The following is a 16,469-nucleotide window of genomic DNA, read 5'->3' on the forward strand; positions in this document are numbered from 1 at the left end:
TTTATCGTCAAAAAAAAAAACGAAAAAATTAATTTAAAAAAAAATAATTTCAGAAAAAAATTTATCACAAATTTCAAAAGAAATCACAAAAAAAATATAAAAACGGTAATTCCAAAAACATTCATAAAAGCCAATTTTAAACCCATAAATTAGACTATATTTGAAATGGAAATTGATTTTTTAATTTCTTTTTATTTACATTTTTTCAATGAATTTTCAATTATTTGAAAGTATTTTTTGGAAAAAGTTTTGAAAGTTTTTTTTAAGCAAATTAGCTCTATTTAAATTTCTTTTTTTTTCATCATTTATTTATTGTATCTTCATTATTTAATGAACTAACAATAAGTGGTTCAAATCATAGAGAAAACACATAGAGCGGAAACTCTCCTGTCAAAGACCTAACTCAGTTGTCAAAAACCTAAGTGGTGAGAATGTGTTAGTAAAAAAAACTATGTGAAAACAAAAACAACACTCATATGTGTAACGTTTTTGAGTAATTTTTTTGTTTGAGTTTTTTTCGAGTTTCCGCTCTATATTCTCTATGGTTCAAATCTTATATCTAATATTATTATTTAATTAGTCCAGCCAGTGCCGGAAGAAAAAATTTTGTGTTCATGGTTGTTTTGGTTAAATTGGCATTCTTCCTTCTACATTAGGTCTGCTGTGTCCCTCCTTCTTAATCGAGTGTGGCCACGGTTATCTAATATGTTGCGGGCCAGCGGGTTTGGGTGAACTTCAAGTTTTTTTAAATATTTTTGTACGTTTTTCGAGATTTCAGTTTTTACAATGGGCACGTTTAGATCTTTGTGTATATTCGCGTTTTTGATATACCAGGGGGCAACTGTGATCATTCTTAGAAACTTGTTTTGGCGTCTTTGGATCTTTTCTACATTTGACGCTGAGGCCGTGCCCCATAACTGTGTGCCATAACACCATATCGGTTTTATGATCATGTTATAAAGTAGAAGTTTACAATCTAAACTAAGCGTGGAGTTTCTGCCAATAAGCCAATTAATTTGAATTGATTTCAATTTCATTTGAGTCAACTTTGCATCTATATGACTTTTCCATGTAAGGCGGTGATCGAGATGTATTCCGAGGTATTTCACTTCCGATTGTTGAATTATTGTTTGGTTATTGATATGAATAGGGGGGCATGATTCTCTACGCAATGTAAATGTAATGTGTGTACATTTTTGCTCGTTGATTTTAATTTTCCATTGTTTTAACCATTTTTCTAATTCAAATATGTGATTTTGTAAGTAACGAGACGCTTCTTGAGGGTTTTCATGAATGCTTAGAATAGCAGTATCATCAGCAAATGTTGATGTATGAGTGCGATTGTTAGTTGGCATATCAGACGAATACATCAAATATAAAAAAGGTCCCAGGATACTGCCTTGGGCAGTACTTAAAAAGTTTCCCTCTTTAACCTTAAATGTTCGACCAGTTAAATAGCTTTCCAACAGCTTATGTGTGTTTGCCGGTAAATTTTGACTCAATTTGTATATTAATCCAGCATGCCATACCTTATCAAACGCTTGAGAGATGTCGATGAAGAGTGCAGAACAGTATTTCTTTTCTTCAAACGCTTTTCTCACCATATTTACAAGTCTATGGGTTTGTTCGATAGTACTGTGTTTTCTTCTAAATCCAAATTGATGATTCGGAATACAATTGTTTTCAGTTAACATCGGGTACAACTTGTTCATAAGTATCTTCTCAAATAGCTTTGATATATTAGACAATAGGCTGATGGGTCTGTATGATTCTACTTTTGTGTGATATTTTCCCGGCTTGGGTATCATGGTAACCAGTGAAACCTTCCATTCTGGAGGATAATATTCATGTCGTAATATAGCATTAAAAATAAAAAGAATTATTTTTATTGCTATCCGGGGTAGCTCCATAAGCATCTTGTTGCTGATCTTGTCCATACCAGGCGCTTTCTTGGGATTTAAATCGGCAATAGCATTTTCGATCTCTCGAATCTCAAAACGTATTGGTACGGCTGCTCCAAAATAGGGTGCAACAGGCGGCAACTCAATTGCTTCGTTTGATGTGTTCGGTGTAAATACTTTTTTTAAATGATTAACAAACAGATTCCCTTTTTCAGTATCATTTCTTGCCCAACCACCACTTGAATTTCGCAAGGGGGACTTACATATAACGGGTCTTTTAAGATTTTTTGTTGCTCGCCATAATGAGTAATCCGATTGCGGGGTTGCGTCCAGGCTTTCTAAATATTTATTCAATGATTCCATTTTTCGAAATTCCAAGAGCTTTTTAAGTCTTTTTATACAATCTTTAAGCTTCGATTTTAGTTGGGGGGATCTGTGCAATTGCCACTCTCTTCGAAATCTTCTTTTTTCATTTAAGAGCCGTTCGACATCTGCAGAATTAATTCTATTATATCTGAATTTTCGGGGGGTTTGGGTAGCATGTTGAGCAGCCAGTTTGAGATTTTTATCGAAATTGATAAGAGAGTGATCGATGTTTTCTGGTGTTCTTAGCGGTATGTTTTCCGAGCAATGTGTACTGAGGTATTTTTTATATTTGAGCCAATTTATTCTTGTGCCTGCCATCGCTAAATTACCAGTCGGGGATACAATTTCTAGGGGGCTCAATAAAGTAATAATAGTGGGTGAGTGATCTGAAGATAGTTCCAGCGAGGATTCAATTTGAATCATTTCTCTAGGGATATTTTTCATCACGCTAAAATCAATAACATCCGGTATTTTTCGTGGGTCAGTAGGCCAGTAAGTAGGTTGGCCGCTCGAAAGCACATGCAAACCCATTTTAGAAATTGAGTCGAACAAAAATCTATTATATTGACTTTCTGTAATTGAGAATCTTGGGGGTGAGTATATCGATGAAATCACTAAGTTTCGATGAAAATCTTCAAGACAGATTGTAGTAGCTTGAAGATAATCTTCGCAAAAATCACACATTAAGTAGTGTTTTATTCGAGCTTTTATTAAAATTGCCGAGCCTCCGCATGCTCTACCTTTGGGATCTTTGGTGTCATATATTACATATTCATTTATTCGAAAGGAACTTCTGGACGTCAAATGAGTTTCAGAAACCAGCATTACATCAATTTGTTGGTTTCTTAAAAAATATTCGAGTTCGTTTTTGTGTTGGCGTATGCCGTTTGCATTCCAAAAACATATTCTTAGGCAGTTCATGGTCTGTTAAGCACAGCCTGCAATAACATTGATTGCATCTTAAGCATTTCTTGCATCATGTTACTCATTGAGTTTGTAAAGTTATTTACCGATTGCACAAGAGTTTCTGTTGTAGATTCTAGTCGGGTAAAATTGAAAATTGGCGTTTGCTCTCTTACCTCTGGGTTCATATTTTCGTTTTGGAGTTGACGGACTTGCGGCTGAGTTTGGTTGTTTCTAAGTACATTTGCATATGTTACTTTGTTGTCATATGTCTGTTGCAACGGGGGGTAGTTCAAATTGATGATATTTAATGGCTGAGCGGGGAAAATCTTTGGTTTCTGGCTTTGTGACAGGACAACCCCTGTAGTTTGCTGTGTGGTTACCTCCGCAATTGCTGCATTTTTTTATTTTAGGATCATCTTTAGATTTGTTACATTGGGATGTGTTATGCAACTCCCCGCAAATGACACATACTGGTGGCAATTTGCAATATGCCTTGGTGTGTCCATATTCTTGGCAATTCATACATTGGACGGGGCCAAATCGTTTGTGTGGTTCTTCTACCGTAATTTTACGATGCAATAAGTACTTCAGGTTATATATGGAATGTGTTCATTTTTTTCAGGTTTATGTCACCGGGTTCAAGTTCAACACGGAAGAGTGGTTGGGATATTTTTACGCGATTTCTAATATTTATCACATTTTTTGTCTTATAGCCTTTATCTCCTAAGCTTTGTTTTATTTCGAGTGGTTCAACATTACAGTCAATACCCTTTATTATAACTTGTAGACCATTGCTTCCTTTCAGCTGATAAGTGTAAAAACTTTTCTTTTGAGTTTCAAAATATGTTACAACCTTTCTATAATCGTTTTCACTATTGACCTGTATTTTAGTTTCATGAATCGTGAATCGTAAAAAGAGTTGTTCTCTCCTATTAATGAGATCAGGCTCTGAACCAGTGGATTCGAATTATTTTCTCTCAAGTAAATGGGGGGTGGTTTTGTAGAATGGATTTTATTTACTGGTTCATTAGTTTCACATTCCAGAATAGAAAAACGATTTTCATTGTTTAGTCTATGAGGTTCACTATCCTTATATAATTTGGCCAAGGGTGCCGCTTTCGAGGACTTGGGACTTCGTGCCCGTTTTAATACTGTAATATACCGGTCCATTCCAACCTGTATTTGGGATTTATTATCATTATTTAATGGTTGACTAATCTTGGGTATAGCGCCGCTTAATGGGTTAATTTTATTTGTAGTTAGTGTGGTGGATTTCGTATCTGAAGCTGATATAGCTAGCGTACTTTCAGGCATAGATAAAATATTTTTATTTTCTGATTGAATTGAATTTTCTTTTGTTTGACAATCATTAGTTGTTGTCAATGCGGGGGAACAAGAACGAGCGCGGTTAACAGGTTTGGCGGTTAAAAACAAGTTGTCATCTATTCTTCTGTTTGTTTTGTTTATATTTTTTTCGTCTACATTAACTGTAACGTATGCATTTCTGCCGTTTACACTTAAGGAGGAGGAAACGTTACAGAACGCAAAGACTAATGGAGGTCTTTGCGTTCTGTAACGTTTCTTGTCTGTACCGTTCTGAATGATGTTATATTGTAGTTAGTTTTTCAGTAAGATTGTATCAGCTGTTTTTAAAATAATAACCAAAAAACCATCTTGGTGATTTTGTTACTATTTTTAGTGTGTTTTGTATTTAGACCTTCAACATATTATTGTGAACATTTTCATAAATACATACATATATTTTTTGTTAATAATTTAATTTAAACTAATTTTTTTACATACATAGTACATACATTAAAATAAATTTATATTTATTTTATTAAATTTCAATGTTTTTTTGAAAATATTATATTTTTTATTCTTTTGTTAATAATAAATATTTCCCTTTCAAAAATGTTGGCATATTGTTGGCATTTTTGTGTATATATGATATCAGCTGTTTTAGCTGTCACTTAACGTTGCGGACAAAATTCTGTTTTCAACAGATTCATCCGTAACAGAACGGCAACGTTACAGAAAAACTAACGACATACACAACTTTCCAAGGTGCATTTAATAAGGTGCCATCGTCAGCACAGCTGATTATAGAAATAGCACGCACAAATGTCAAACTTCATATATAAAAAATATTCGCCCGTATGTCAAACTCTATATATAAAAAATAAGTGAATTCGACTGTATTTATTTCAATTCGCCACTGCTGTCACCTTGTTAAATACGCCTTGCAACTTTCCCTATGCTAAAAACAAAACAGCTGATTCGGAACGGAACGTACAAACTAACTAGGCCTTTAACCTTCGCTCACTGTTTTCGTTGAAGAGACTCATTTAAGAGTATTTGTAAATACTTTCGTTAACACTCTTGATCTTTATTTAATAGTCAATGCACAAAAAAGGTTCAAAAAAAGAAAAAAATATAAAGAATTTTTTTTACTTATTTGTCTTTTATAGTGCATTTACACCGAAGCGAAATCTAGTACATATGAGATTTCGAGCCAAATCTAGTTATTTTGACGAGATTTCCCATACAAAATGAAATCTACTTCGTGACTAGATTTTGGGGAAATCTCCTCAAATCTACTCAGTACCAAGTGATGCAACCGTGAATTTCTTCATAAGGGACTAATAAATACAGTACTGTACAAGTAAAATTTGACAGATACAAATAAAAAAAATAATATAAAAAGTGCGGAACAATTTTAGCGTTTGATAAATATTTTCAATGGATGCAAATATGAATAAAAGTTAAATTTATAAATTATAATACTAAAAATTTACTTATTTACTGCGGGTTTTGTTAGTCAGCTGTTTTTATTATTAAATAAAATCTTGCTAAATGTCAGAAAACAGCGGTGTAAACGGAATAGATTTTTAACAAGATTTCAATTAAAATCCACTAGATTTCGCCTCGGTGTAAATACACTATTAGTTGTTTTGATTTTTTTATTTAATAATATTATTAAAATAAAAGCGTCCTTTCGCGTAAATAATAAACAGGTGATATTTATATTTATTTTCCGATAGATACATTAAAATAACGAGTTAACTCGGAGTAAAAATAAACACGTCCGAACTGAACAAAAAATCCTATTTTAAAATAAAGTCAACTTTTACAAAAATTAACTTTAAAATTTCTTTTATGGTTAAGCTTTCCCCAAATTTATGTAAATTTCACAAATAATAAATTTGTAATAATAAGAATACACATATATAATAAAAATATTTGAAATTTCGTCTAATTTACAAATAATATAAATATGAATTAGGCTTCCCATATTCTAATTCCTAATAATAGTAAGTTAAATAGATGATATTTACAAATAATAAGATAATTTTACAATAAAAAGGTCACATTTTTTTTAACAATTTTGTACAATTTTAAAAATCATTACTTTTAAATACATTTTATTACAAAATCTCAACATTAACAATCAAAACATTTGGCTTAAACTTAAAGAAAACCTCAATATTTTAAGAAGTTTTTGTTTTATTACCCCTAGACACTGTGGCTATACTCTCTGAATCTGCAGCACAACCAAACGTACAAATGTCAAATTCAACAACGCCTGGCTCAAAAATTCCCTGGTGAGCTAGACCGGTCAATTTATCGCGATACAGTTGAGCAGCTCGAGAATTGTACTTCTGCTGGGCATCCGTGGTGGTGCAATTGTGTTCACGGAAGAATTGGGCAGCATTGGCATTGCCACCCAATTGCATTTGACGCAGCTGCATCCAAGTCCAATTGGTGTCCTTGTTTGTGGAACGCACAAAATTCAAGTGGACATCCAGCCTGCGGTGTACGGCCGAACAGCCGGTGCAAATGAAAACGCCATATGTGACGTTAGACCAAGTGGGAGAAAAGGCATCGCAATCGAAACAGGACTAAATTAAAAAAAACAGTAGGTTCTTAAATATGTTAATAAAATGGTTAATATATTTATCATTTTCACAACAATTAATGTTAAATGTAGTTCATAGTGTCTTGCCAAAGAAAAAAAAGTTTATTGCCCTCATTTGTTTGTTTTAAGGACGACATCAGTTTTTTTTTTAAATTTTTGCGTGTGTGTTTATTTTAAACTCCCTTATCTTTTACCTCTATAAAATCTATAAAATTGTCTTAAGTTTGTGTTATTTTAGCATTTTACCATGTTGGCCGATTGTGAGTATAAACGTGCAAAAACTGCTAAAATTTCTTTATACGTAGGACCTGTTGTTGAATTTGCCATGATTCCTTTTAAAAATGATTTTCAATAAGTTTCCTTAGCACTATTTAGTTTAGTGCTGAATCTAGTTTAATTGGTTTTTTCTTGGGTTGGAGTTTTCGTTGTTTTTGTTAAGGTTTGATTTACAAAAAAAAAAAAAAATTTAGAAAGACACTTCTTGCTGTAAAAATGTTGCGTTGTTTTATTAGTTTTTGTTTCTTTTGCTATTTTATACTTATTGTACAATAGTTTCTATATGGAATAGTTACAAAATTCTTGAACGTTTGCTAAATATTAAATAATTAAATTTAGTTTTTTTTATATCTTTTCTTTCTCTTGTTTCTTGTTAAAATTTTGACGCGTGTTTTTTGCTCATTTGTTTTATTCCAAAATTCCACGTTCACAACTGGAATGCATGAAATGTCAAATAAGAATGACCAGAAAAGTGATGCCAAGTTTGTAAACAACCACATATTTGGCAATGTAAACAATCAATCAGCTGGAAGTGATATCATGAGAAAAACCGTTACTTTTTTTAAAGTTTAAATAAAATAACGAAAATAATGCAACTTACAGTAATATTTATTTAATAATGTTGATAATTAACAAATAAAATTATGTTTTACACAGATAAAACACTCTTTTGATATAAAAATGCATTATTACAAAAAAATATTTTTTTTCGCAGAAAATGCAATATCATTCTTCTATAAATCGAACATTTTACAAAGAAATAACAGTAATTTCTTATAAAACCTCATGTTTATAATAAACCCACAAATTTTCATCGAAAAAATAAAAATTTTACCAAAAAAATACAAAAAATCATTACAATAAACCCCGTACATCCAAAAAAAAAACGAAAAAATTAATTTTAAAAAAAAAATAATTTCAGAAAAAAAATTATCACAAATTTCAAAAGAAATCACAAAAAAAATATAAAAACGGTAATTCCAAAAACATTCATAAAAGCCAATTTTAAACCCATAAATTAGACTATATTTGAAATGGAAATTGATTTTTTAATTTCTTTTTATTTAAATTTTTTCAATGAATTTTCAATTATTTGAAAGTATTTTTTGGAAAAAGTTTTGAAAGTTTTTTTAAGCAAATTAGCTCTATTTTAAAATAAAGTCAACTTTAAAAATCATTACTTTTAAATACATTTTATTACAAAATCTCAACATTAACAATCAAAACATTTGGCTTAAACTTAAAGAAAACCTCAATATTTTAAGAAGGTTTTGTTTTATTACCCCTAGACACTGTGGCTATACTCTCTGAATCCTGCAGCAAAACCAAACGTACAAATGTCAAATTCAACAACAACGCCTGGCTCAAAAATTCCCTATAATAGCGAGGCGACTTTGAAAACATTTGCCTCAACTCCGAGGGAAACTGTACACGACCCGATATATTTATATCCTTTTCTACAGTTTGTTGATCACCTTCCAAAACAGAGTTTTCTTCTGTCGGCAGAAAATCATTCATTTCATTGGTATTATAAAACGTGCGCATCATATCTAAAATTGTCTGTTCCGATGACACCCTCTCAGTGCCCACCAAATGATTAAACAGGCGTGCAGTTAAAAATCTGCGTACATAGAACATATTAGGCAAGTACTTGGATTTATTGTCCGTTTCATGGTCAGCTAAATCTTTTAATTCGTTATTTCTAGAGGCCAACGCATAACCCATAATGGCGGTGACTTGTGCCTTTTGTATATTGATATTTTGTTGTTCCACGCTGCCGGGATTGTTGCTGGCTTGAGCCATTTGGGGATTTTCAAAGAGATAACAGTCGGCAGAAGGTATCAAATGATTGATATACAAACAACGCTGTATTAATTCATGTAAATGTAACTTTTTCTCCGATATTTCATGATGTTGCCAATGGGTTAATAAGCAGGGAGCATTAATATCCTGTGCCGACACATCCAAACGAGCCCAGGTTATGCTATTCACACCTATTCTTACAGAAACACACGATTTTATTGCTTCCCTTTGTTCCCCTTCCAAAGAGGGTGTTATGAAAGGTGCTGTTCTAGACCGGCCTGCTTTGCCCAGTTCCTCTTCATTTGTTTTAGGTTCTAGCAACAAACTTTGATAGAATTTATCAGCCACTTTAAGGCCAAAACCTTCTACCGAAAATATATCATTTAAATCCTTTAATAAACCATTACGCATACGCCAGGCCAATAGTTTGTTAGCTCTTCCCTTGGAGATTTCATAGCTACAATTAGAGATTTACCATTAATATTTCAAATTGTATATAATAAATCATTACTTACCCTAACAATTCATTTAAATTATAGTTATTTACAATTTTTAATATCTTTTCTTCCTGTTCTGTTGTATATTTTTTTAATAATTCATTAATTCTATTCACATGTTTGTTCTCCGCTTGAGGTTCATCTTCTACCAAACACTGTTTAGTTGTATGTAGTTTTTTAATGCCAAAAATAGCATAATGGTTATATCTTTTGATTGGGGTAAAATTTATAAAATTTCTTAACATTTCTAATTAATTATTTTTAAAATTTTAACAAATGGTTTTATAATAATAATCTTTTGTATGGAAAATATCAAAATGTGTTTTGATTACAAGGCGAAAAAATGTAAACAAAAAACAGCTGATTATTGCAATTTCTCTATGGTATGACAGGGTTGTATTTTAAAGTAGCAAATAATGCAGGGATAGCAAACAGTGCGTCTACTATTAAATGTTTAATTAAAAAGAGATTTTAAATATTCAAATTGCACGATTAATTTATTTGTAAATAAGTAAAGCCCTCACTATGCAATTATCTACACTATATTTAGTTTTAATACATATTTGTTTAATTTTTAATTTCTGTGTTTTGACATTTGTTAAGACAAATTGTTGTTTTTGTAGAACTACCACCACCTTGTATGAATTCGCCTTGCTCTTTTGTTTATTTACATCTTGCTCTCTCACTCACCTTATCTCAGCCGGTGTTGCCAGAAATGTTTCACTTAATATGCCCAATCTGTCCCCTAAAATCATCATTTCAAATTGGAAATACCCAATTTTGTCCCCAAAATGTTATTATTACAAAAAAAAAACATATTATTTTAAATAAAAATATGAAATACACATTCAAAAAATATTTTTTTGTATTAGCAATGTCTGCTTGTTAAACTTTTTTTTTGACAATATTTGCGAAACGAAAATTTCTCACAGTCAATAAAATAAAAACTACCAATTACCAAAAAGTCAACTATTCGAACTTTCGACATTTTAGTTAATCGACTTTTTTCGTCTTTCCGACTATTTCCGACTTTTTCAACTTTTTACCATTTTTTGTAAAAAATACGTGGTTTCTACATAAATATACCACTAAATTTTTTAGTGGTATTTAAAATATTTTTCACTACCACTATAGTGATGAAAAATAGTGGAAAATCAAAATGTGGTCACTATAGTGGGATTTAGTGGAAACCTTAGTGCACTAAATATTTAATGAACTACCCCCAACTCTGTTATGGACCCAGCAGCCATCCCATGATGGTCTGCGTTATTCGAATTCTTTGAATTCTTGATCCCTCTCCTCCTTCTTTTCTCTTTTCATATACATTCTACTCTTGAAATTTCACTATAACTTTTCTATAGATTTCCCTTTTCCTTATTTCTGTTCAAATTTTTTTTCTTCAGGTACCACAAAGGGAACGTCCAAGTGAGCTGTACGAGACGAAGGTTTTGGACGGCTGCCTGTATACCATACCATTAGCATTTAGTGTTGCCATACTTACAAACAACGTTCAACTCAAAGTTTTTATTCAATGTTAATAATACCCACAGATATGTTACAGTTTGAGGGATACTGCGTTATATTTGAATTCAAGTACAATTTTTTAACAATATTTTTTATTTATATAATTTTTGTACTGCCTTTTGTTTAAATTACACTTTAATTTGTTTATTATTTGTAAAAATATATTTGCAACTTTATTTTTCTAGAAAAAATAAAGAAAAACTGAAATAATATTGTATATAATGAAATACCGATTAACCGTTTTATTCTGCCACCAAATTAATCATGAAATCCCCAATTTGGGTAGAAATCACCTCATCTGGCTACATTGCTCTCAGCTGTTTAAACAACAACAACAAAAAACACAAAGTTTATTTATTGTTGTTGTCTTTTTGGGGCAAAAATAAAAAAAATACTGAGAAATTAGTATCGCAAAGAAATTCGTGACGTTTGGTTAAAAAAAAAGCTGCGGAGCACAACAGAAAAAATTCACAAACGTGGGTAAAAAAAATGTGAAATACATAAAAATTAAAACAAACCATAATATTGTGGAAAAAAGTGAAATTATAAACAGCCAGAAATTAGCAAAAATAAATATAAACGTAAACAAATAAAACGTGTACCTATCAATAAAAAAAACATAAACCAGATTATATTTTTAACAAAAAACCCAAACAAAATCCTCCAAAAAAGGTCAAAGGTGTTTTTTGATATATTTGTGTGTTTATTTATTTAAATAGCTAATTTTAAATTTGAAAATAAACCAGAAAAAAAATATAAAATGCCATAACATAATGGACCAAGTCAATAATAATATATAATGTATACAAATGAAAGTGAAATCATCTTTTTGTAGTTTAAAGTTTTTTTTCTTTATTATTATACTCTACTCCTTTTGTGTGTGTTTTTTATTACCACTTCCCTTCTTTGGCTTTTTTTTACCATATTTAATGAAGTGCAAATCTAAAACGTAAAAAATGCAAAGTATAGCAACAAAATACATAAATATTTAAAAATAACAAAAAAATCGAAAGTAATAAAAAAACAAAAACAACTTAAATGTTGAAATCATAATACAAGCAAATAGAAAACATGCCAAAGAGAAAACTCAGCAGTGCGTTACATTATGTTGTCGTAATAAAAATAAAAACTAAAAAATCAAATGAAAAAATTAAAGTACTACTGTTGTTTTTATGCTATTTGTTGTTGCATTTATTTTTGCTCCCCTTCTTAATACCGTTACATTGCCAGGCCTCCCATCGCCATTTGTCTTTGTGCAACAAAAAAAGCACACAACTAAATACAAGTACATTTGGTTGTTTTTAATGTCTGTTTACATTTTCCTCTCATTCCCAATTTTTCCTCTTTGCAGTATTTTTCTTGTTTTGTTATTGTTGGTATTTTTGGAAATAAATTGTTATTGCAGCATTCCTTGGACTTTTTACATCTGTGTGGATATTTGTTGGTTGTACAGGTGTATGTGGTGTTCGGGGTTGTGTTCGCTACAGTGTTTTGTTGTTGTTTTAAGGGTTCTTTTTTTGCTTTCTCTTGTTTCGATTTTTTTTTTTGCAAGAGATTATTGAACTGAAGGATATTTTCTTTTCTCATTTATTTTAAGAGTTTCCATATTGTATTTACTTCTATTATAGTCTTTGTTGTCTGGATTTACTTGCTGATAGATTTTCAAAGAATATTCAGCAAAATTTTCATTTGCCATCAATAAAATACGCGATAACTATTTTAAAGTTTTTACGATGATCTCATTTTTGGATTGAAAACATATTAAATCACAATGCATTCCAAAATAAAGTCGATATAATCTTTAATTGATCTAAGTGTTCTCGTATTGTCAGGGAAGTCGACTGAGCAAAAGGGAGAAGAGGTTTGCGAATGACGTCCGAGATACATATATGTGAAACAGAAAAAGTTTTAAAACTCTTAAAAATATTACATCCTCGCAAGGCTTTATTTGTTTCATAAATATTGTGAAAGTTTGTTCTTTCTAAAAAATTCGTAATACAAAAAAGATAAGTGACCTTCAAATCACATCTTAAAAGAAGTGTAAATATGCGGGTTATAAACCAGAGATTTCTGAACGAGCGAGTTATGACTTAATTAAATACACTTTCATGACGTTCTAGGATTTACATTCGTATTATCCTCACTTAAAATCTCTTGTGCGAATATCCGTTTTATACCTCTTTCAATTCATTTAGTTCCAATTTGAATAGTGCAGTATTTGTAGTTGTAACAATTTCATTGTTGTCGAGAGTTCTTTCCTTAACACGTTGACTGCCACGTCGGACACATATGTCCGACACGACTTTTATTCTCTCTAGCCATGTCAGACAATAGTGCTGGATTTGATGAATTTTTTCGATGTTGTCTGGAAGTTTCTCATCAATACTGTAATCTTCACATTCTTTATCACTTTCTGAACATGTACTGAGTATTTTTTCTAACTCAGTATCCCATAAAAAAATCCTTTTCGCCATTTCGTAAGACCCTCTTATTTATAAAAAAATCTGTTTCTAGGCAGTAAGTATTACTGACAGTAGCCTAAATTCCAATATTGACGTTTTCGAAGAGATTACGCAAAGAAAATGCTGTGGCCCCCAGCATCTTATTTTCTGAAATTGCCTTGGCAGTCAATGTGTTAAAGATATGAAAACAAAAATTTAATTGTAACGCTTGCTGGATAAATTGTTCCATCTTCGTGGGTCTTAAATGTAGCCCAATGCGGACAATTTAATAAATTTATGGTATCGTGATGGCTCTATATGAAGGCATGATAATAGTTTGAATTACATCGATTGAGTCCATCTGGATCAGGATCATGGAAGGGCATTCAAGAAATGACATACCAACATGATTTGTCTTCCTGGTCTCTTCATGAAGATGATCGACATTCGTCATTATGACATATCCAGATGCAAAGGCAGAAGTGAAATTGCAGTTACTAGTAACTCCATTTCCCTTGTCTCCACTTTTCGAGACATACATTTGTAAAACTGCGCAACTGAAGAATGATACAAAAATATTATAATTTTTCTCACTTCCTGCTGTTCAAAATTTGACAAGTATGAAGAAGATTATTCTATGAAGTTGTTGATTAAGTAGAATTCACTGTCGCTGCAAAGGCTGAACTTGAAATGATTGTCGTCAAAAACTGTCTTAGAGGATATCCGATACTGTGAATATTCTCCTCGTTTCAGCTTGGCAATTTGTGAGTTAATGTGGTGTGAGATGAAGAAAGTAATGAGACTGGCAATGATGTACAAAAAGTTCGGGATATTCGATTTTGGAATTTATACTTTATTCTTGGGGAACATCTTGCTAAATACTGCGGAGATTTGATTTATCTCTAAGGGCTACTTAGATAATTGACTATCCATCTCCATTGTGGGCTGCATAATGTCCTAGAAGATTTTGGCTGTTAGTGTCGAAATACTTCGACAAGTATAACGTCATATAGAGTATAGAGTCCTTTACGATCTATGTAGCAATCCATTCTCGTGGCGATATACTGGTGCAAGGGCAGGAGAAGTGCCTGCATGATTGTCCCTCAGTCGCGTTATTCACAGGTTTGAGAAGAAGGCGGTATTGGATATAATCAGTCCCCTCACTGGTTAAACCCCATTGTCAGTACAGAGATTCACAGCAAAATGCACGTGAACACCGATCAATCGTGACCCTATCATCAGGTTTGAGAGACCGAACCGTAGTCTACAACTTGCCAAGTTACAATTCTTCAAATAATATAACAATTTTCCGCTTGTAACATTTACTAACCTGCTGATATCATGATTCAGCTTTGCGATCCTTAGTTAGTCGTAGTTAATATAATACTGATAGAGTCTGATGTTTGTGAACAACACTTCGTTTGGGCTTGTTTCTCTCAGGGTGCTAAATAAATAGCAGCTAAAATGCACGTGAACACCGACCAGAGTCGAATATGGTGGAATTCGGAAACTCAATCGTGACCCTATCATCGGCTTGGAGGGAGCGAACCGTAGACCACAACTTGCCAAGTTACAATTCTTAACGTACGTCCGCGAGTTCCGCTGTTTTTGCAGGGAATTTTGTCCCTACTACAGGAAGCGTTCGTCTCTTGCGGACACAATTTCTTGAAACTTCATCTCTGCTTAATGTACATTGGGTATATCATTGAAGATAGTATCGGTAAAATCTCTGAAGTCATGACAGTCTGCTTTCATTTTGTTAATTTAGGGCGTTCAGTGACGCTAAAATCATTATGTCGAGAATCTACATGCTATATAGGTTGCGATACGTTGAATTCTTCCTTTAGTCAGCCTTCTGTAGTAGTTCTAAAGGACCTTTCTTTAAGTACTTCCTATCTTTAAATTTAAATAAAACAAAGTGTGTGAGATGCCGTTTTGTATGGAATACAACATCATTAGCACGATGTTGTATTCCGCCGAAGCTTCGCTGGGTGGTGTGCATCGGAAATATTAAATTTTGTATGACTCTGGTGCTTCATTTGACCGATGACATGGATTATGTTGGGTTTGATGACCGCGTTTATGGCTTATTCGCATAGAACTGCGAATTTAGAGAACCCCACAAGAAAAAGTCTATCGGAGTCAAAACGCACGATTTCGCTGTCCAGAACACATCAACTCCATGTGAGATGACCATGCACTCAAATCGCTCTTCCAGAATATCCAATGTGGCATGAGCTGTGGGGCAGAGAAGCAAGCCGATCCAAAAATTTCGGCGGCGGCTTATGAGCAACAATTTTCGGCGGCGACGGCTAGCCGGCTCTACGCCGAGTTTTCTACCGGCTGAAAAATATTCAGCTTAGCCGAATTCAAACAATATAAAATTAGCTTTTTAAGCAAATTATAAGATATTTTCATGCCAATTTGTTTCAACAGTATTCCTACTTTTTATAAATACCCAAATACGCTACTTTAAATAAAATTATTTTTATTTATTAAAAATAAATTACAAAACAAATAAATCAAAAACGAAGTTTTGGAGAAAAATATGACTTTTAATGAAAGTAATAACTGTTACGGTTCCTGACAATAATAGATGTGTTCAGATTTTATATGTATATCTTAATTAAGCTTCACACAAAACAGTAAAAACAAATACCGATTTTCGTTAGTATTCACTGATATTAAAAAAGAACCAAAAATTAATTGAATAATAAATTTGTAACGTAATATTAAATAAAATACGATAGAAAAAAATGAGAATCGGCTAGCAATTGAGCCGCCAACCAGCCGAGTAATTCGGCGGCGGCGTGGCTTGTTGAAAAAAATTGGCTGA

The 16,469-nt window shown here is 32.2% G+C and overlaps 3 protein-coding genes across 3 annotated transcripts in view; all 3 read right to left on the bottom strand.

Annotated features, from left to right (window-relative positions):
• Positions 1–16,469, bottom strand: part of LOC135955983 (alanine--glyoxylate aminotransferase 2, mitochondrial) — a 382,980-nt gene that overhangs the window by 337,636 nt on the left and 28,875 nt on the right. The window lies entirely within an intron of this gene.
• LOC135954600 (uncharacterized protein F07F6.4-like) lies at positions 6,582–7,827 on the bottom strand. Its single transcript, XM_065504794.1, has 2 exons — positions 7,339–7,827; positions 6,582–7,075 (listed from the first exon to the last, which is right to left on the bottom strand). The coding sequence occupies exons 1-2, from the start codon at positions 7,417–7,419 to the stop codon at positions 6,665–6,667; spliced, it is 492 nt and encodes a 163-aa protein (XP_065360866.1). The 5' UTR covers positions 7,420–7,827; the 3' UTR covers positions 6,582–6,664.
• Positions 8,546–9,934, bottom strand: LOC135954620 (uncharacterized). The gene is made up of 2 exons (XM_065504815.1): positions 9,687–9,934; positions 8,546–9,628 (listed from the first exon to the last, which is right to left on the bottom strand). Exons 1-2 carry the CDS (start codon positions 9,911–9,913, stop codon positions 8,629–8,631), a joined length of 1,227 nt encoding a protein of 408 aa, XP_065360887.1. The 5' UTR covers positions 9,914–9,934; the 3' UTR covers positions 8,546–8,628.

The sequence above is a fragment of the Calliphora vicina genome, chromosome 3 (genome assembly GCF_958450345.1).
Source record: "Calliphora vicina chromosome 3, idCalVici1.1, whole genome shotgun sequence".
In the NCBI taxonomy this organism is placed as follows: domain Eukaryota; kingdom Metazoa; phylum Arthropoda; class Insecta; order Diptera; family Calliphoridae; genus Calliphora; species Calliphora vicina.

Bases quoted from the DNA above. Each gene is read 5' to 3' on its own strand.
- LOC135954600 (XM_065504794.1), bottom strand. From the start codon at position 7,419: ATGGCAAATTCAACAACAGGTCCTACGTATAAAGAAATTTTAGCAGTT. The intron at 7,076-7,338 runs GTAAAATGCTAA...TTTTTAATTTAG, and splicing joins ACTCACAATCGGCCAACATG to TCCTGTTTCGATTGCGATGC.
- LOC135954620 (XM_065504815.1), bottom strand. From the start codon at position 9,913: ATGTTAAGAAATTTTATAAATTTTACCCCAATCAAAAGATATAACCAT. The intron at 9,629-9,686 runs GTAAGTAATGAT...CTCTAATTGTAG, and splicing joins AATTTAAATGAATTGTTAGG to CTATGAAATCTCCAAGGGAA.